This window comes from Nothoprocta perdicaria, unplaced genomic scaffold (assembly GCF_003342845.1).
Source record: "Nothoprocta perdicaria isolate Ctin4 unplaced genomic scaffold, notPer1 scaffold_26, whole genome shotgun sequence".
Taxonomy (NCBI): Eukaryota; Metazoa; Chordata; class Aves; order Tinamiformes; family Tinamidae; genus Nothoprocta; species Nothoprocta perdicaria.
In genome coordinates, this window is record NW_020455488.1 from 1,845,403 (window position 1) to 1,849,969 (window position 4,567).

A 4,567-nucleotide genomic window follows, 5' to 3' on the forward strand; every position below is an offset into this window, starting at 1 on the left:
TGGAGCCTTCTGAGAAAACAATCCTCCGATCCTGTCGTAACCGCTTAATTTATTGCTATTTTTCAAAATGTGAGGCCTGGCGTGCAAATTGCCTCCCAACTAGATAAATGTTTCTTGCTATCTGATTCAGGGGCGATAGCCACATGCAAAATATATATATGCACCCACATATATGCATATATCTCTATAGGGTTATGCATGCAGCTGCTGCAGCACCCCAATAAGAGCCACTGATGTAAAGCAGACCCACATAGATGCATATAATGTTTGCTGCTGCCTCTTTTAAAAGGGGGGGATCTGGGTTCTAATGACTCGCAGAATATGCATGTGTTAGCCCTGTGCCTAGGAAAGCCACAGGGAGGTCAGGTCACAACCTGTGCTCTTTCAGCACAGACGTCTCTGATTTAAAGGGAACTTATTGTATTTTAGCGTATCAGAAAAAAAAAAAATGTCCAGACCCTATCAACCCTATCAGGGAGTTTCTTCTTGTAAGGACCTTTAGGTTTAAAAAGAAGAAGAAGAGGAAAAAAAAAAAAAAAAAAAAAAGAGGGGGGAGTGAAGCGGGGGAAGAAAGAAAGAGAAAAGAAAAGAGGGGGGAAAAGAAACAGCTCAAATGAACAGAGAGATCACAGTTTGCATGGCTGCCTCTGAATAGGCTAAACTGACAAGATCAGTTTTAAAGGGCCACTTAAATCAGTTTCAAAGACTGAAGAAAAACCCGTTGTCTTCTTTGGGGGAGAATCTGTTGCTGGAGCCGGGACGCCATTATCCTTGGCTGGGCCAGTTTTATTATTATTATTCTTATTTCTGCCACTGTTGTTAGTATTCCTTCGCAGCACATGGGCAGGCTCTCCGCACTTAATTTCCAAGTGGGAGAGATAGAGTGGCTTCCTATCCCCCTTCCACTCAAGCCTTCTCTCCTCCCACCAGCCTTTCCCCTCTAAAAATATGGATACACCAAATTCTGCCTGGACAGCACCGCGTTGCCAACCCCCGAGGTCCGCAGCGCACTTAGAAATCTCCACTCTTGGAGCTGTGCTCAATCCTAAAGGAGAAGAGAGAAACGCAACCACAAACACTCTCCCTTTTGGTCTAAACTCTGGCGGGCAAGGTGATGGTGCACATTTACACTCAATTCTAGCAATAAAAAAAAATCAAATTAAAAAAAAAMCTTTTTAATCTGATGATTGTTTTCTTTTTTTTTTCTTTTCTTTATTTTTTTTAATACACTTTCTTCTAGATGCCTGTGGTCTCTCTGATGTAGCCCATGTTGAAAGTTTACAGGAGAAGTCACAGTGTGCTTTGGAAGAGTATGTTAGGAGCCAGTATCCCAACCAGCCAACACGATTCGGGAAGCTATTACTACGTCTCCCCTCCCTTCGCACTGTCTCCTCTTCTGTCATAGAGCAATTGTTTTTCGTCCGTTTGGTAGGTAAAACCCCCATAGAAACCCTAATCAGGGATATGTTACTGTCTGGCAGCAGTTTTAACTGGCCTTATATGTCCATTCAATAAAATATTGGAGAGAGAAAAAGAAAATTAAAAAAAAAATGAGAAGGGAGATGAAAGAGAGTGAAAGGAAAGCAAATGACGTTTGGGTTCTGGTTGTTTCTTAAATTTCCTTCTGCTAAGAAAGGATGTAAAAGGATGTTACAAGTTTGCTAAGAGAAGACAGGAAAAAATTAATGGACTGTGAATTAAAAAAAAAAAAGAGAGAGAGAGAGACTGTCAAATGAACTTTTACAGAATGCATTAAAAACTCCCGTGTCATTCAGAAAAAAGAATTGCTACTTATCATTTTTTTTTGTAAAAAATCAAAAAAGAAAGAAAAAAGAAAGAAAGAAAGAAAAAGGAGAAGGAAGAAGAAAAGAAACGAGGGTGTTTTTTTCCTTTTTTTTCTTTTTTCTTCCTTTTTTCCTTTTTTGGGGTAAACTTTTTWAAAAAATCTCGCTTAAAGTGCATTTAAAGGAAATTTGGAGAAAATTAGCAGAATGGAAGAAAGTCTTTTTTTTCCAAATTATTAATTGTCCTATGTGTCTATGTACCTATAGCTGTTCTTTTTTGTATTTTTCTGGTTTCAAACCAGTTTATTCTGTGGTTCTATAATAATTTTTGATATAATCTTGGCTTCTTTAAAAAAAATGTGTATCCTTAAAATATATGTTCTGAAAGAATTAAAACTGAGTCCACGAGAGTATCATAGGAAGAAAGGAAAAGAGAAAAAACCCTCAACAACACAATGATGGAAGCGCACTTAAGGTGGTGACCCAAAATCTAGCTTGAAGCTGAGAGAGCTATAATTATATAGACCCGAATGAACCACACGTGTCATATAACTACCCCCAAATCTAGGTTTTTGATATTTCAGACAGAAAATGAACTGTGGGGATTTATTCTAGGTAGAAGGAATTGTGTCCAAGACACACTATACGGTTTTGATTTAAAAACAAGCAAACAAGCAAAGTGAACTTTTGTAATTTGAATTGGGTTCCACATAGTTCTTCATGAATTGTTATTAAACTCCTCTATCTGTTTGTATATTTGCAAGCCCTTTGTATTATAATAATTGTTGATATTTTCCCTTTTTAAAAAAATACCATTGAAATCAGCATGACAAAATAACACTGTTGGCACTTATAGATAACGTGATTGATTCAGTATCTTAGAGTTTACAGTTTTGTGTTTAAAAAACTGAAGGTTTTTTTTTAAGTGCAACATTTCTGTATACTGTAAAAGTTATAATAACTGAACTGTTTGGTCGAGTCTTTGTGTGTTATATTCCAAGAAAAATTGAAAGTATTCAGAAATTAAAATATTATTTGATATCTGAAACTTGTTTGGCTGTCATAAATGTCTTTCAGAAAACCACATTACTTCTCTATAGTTTGCAGTCATTTAAGTCCATAGGAGATTGATTTGTTTACTTGTCACAGTAAGTTTGTAGCAGATGTATTGTAGTGTATTTACCTGTTTAATTCCGGGATGGGGGTGGAGGACTTAAGTTCGTGGTTTATCTGTGGTTTTAGGAAGTACTATGCTGAAATGGTAAACCATCAACCCCCATTCATCTAATCCTCCTGTTAATTAAAAATGGATTTTCTGGAAAAAAAAAAAAAAAATAAAGGCCCTTATTTTTTGTCACACTTAAGTGCCTGCATAGGAAAGGTATTGTTATGAAAAAAAATAGAAAAGGAAAAAAAAAAAGTATTAGAAATCTGGAGATCAGTATCTATTTTGTGATCGGAATGGGGCGAAAAAAAAAAAAGAAAACCTTTTGTACATTTCTGACATACGCGCACAAGATCATTCAAGCAAGGTAATAGCAGTCTTGTAAATATAGGTCAATTGTTGGCCACGAGTTTTCCTTTAAGTACGTGTGATTTTTTTTCTCTAATCCTCCGTAGTTGCCATCTATCGTTGTCACTGAGAGGTCTTCACATGGAGTGGCTGTAGCTTCTAGCGCTGAGGAGTCGGTTTCTCATGTACATACACTAGCAAGTGGGTTGTGGTTTTTTCCTTTATTTTCTCCCCTCCTTTATTATTATTACTATTATTATTATTATTTCCCCCCCTTTAGCCCGGAACGCGGGAGCGCAGGGCGGCTCGGTGCGCGCCGCCGCGTCCCGCGTGGGGAGGCCCCGCGGCGCCCCACGCGAGGCGCGGGGGCAGCGGAGATGCTGCGCGGAGGGGCTCGCGGGTCCTTGCGCGGGTGCGTGGCAGGGGCCAGAGGCGAGTGGGCGCTCGCGGAGCCTCCGCGCTCGCCCTGGGCCGCCCCGCGTTGCGGTTCCGCGGAAGGGCCAAGGGGGTCGGTCTGTAAAGTCGCTTAGCGCCTGCTCCTCAGTGTGCGCCAGGGAGGGACGTGTCTCCCGGGGGCTGAGGGCAGCGGGGGGCTCTGGCTGCGGACCCGAGCAGGGTTCCACATCCCAATCATGGCTCCTTTTTCTTTATTTTTCCCTATAAATATATAAATATATATAAATATATAAATATACTATTATTGCAGGGGATTGCTGACCTCTAGATTTAGCTTTTTCTATTGCAAGTGCTATCCATGTGAGTGCGTGTGCGTGAAGTTTTTATGCTTACTAAGAACACAGGATCTTGACTTGTTTGTTTTGTGTTAGTTTATTGTAAACAACCATTTGTTGTAAATTGTTATTGGCATTAAATTATAATTTATGATTTTCAAATCCAAAACACTCTCTGCTTTTTATGTTGCAAAGCCTGTAAGCTATCTCTGTATTTATAAGTTTCTTGCAGCGAGCTTTGGTTCACAGAGGATAATAGTAAACAGAAAATGCACCAGGGTTAAATAAAAACACACACACACTCCGCGGCGCGCACCCAGGCGCGCACCCAGCCCAGCCCCGCGTATATAGGTTTGCAGCGCTCGGAGGAGGATTTGTTTAGGGACTTCAGTTAGTTTTAAGTTTAGAGCGTTTAAAGAAAGTTTTTCTTTTCACGCTGAGTTAGAACAAAAGATCTCGCCAAAGATTGAATTGGACAAAAGAGGAGGGTTGGGAGAGAGGAGCTTGTTCTGCGCGGAATTGAGGAGACCTTTTTTTAA

General features: G+C 39.9%; 1 protein-coding gene across 1 annotated transcript in view; it reads left to right on the plus strand.

The window, feature by feature from the left end:
• The window catches only part of NR2F2 (nuclear receptor subfamily 2 group F member 2), a 10,337-nt gene extending 8,532 nt beyond the window's left edge, over positions 1–1,805 (plus strand). Inside the window, exon 3 of the mRNA XM_026040557.1 lies at positions 1,241–1,805. Within this exon, the coding sequence (XP_025896342.1) occupies positions 1,241–1,515 (275 nt within the window). The 3' untranslated portion in view covers positions 1,516–1,805. The remainder of the gene's footprint in view (positions 1–1,240) is intronic.
• Positions 1,806–4,567: the final 2,762 nt, after the last annotated feature.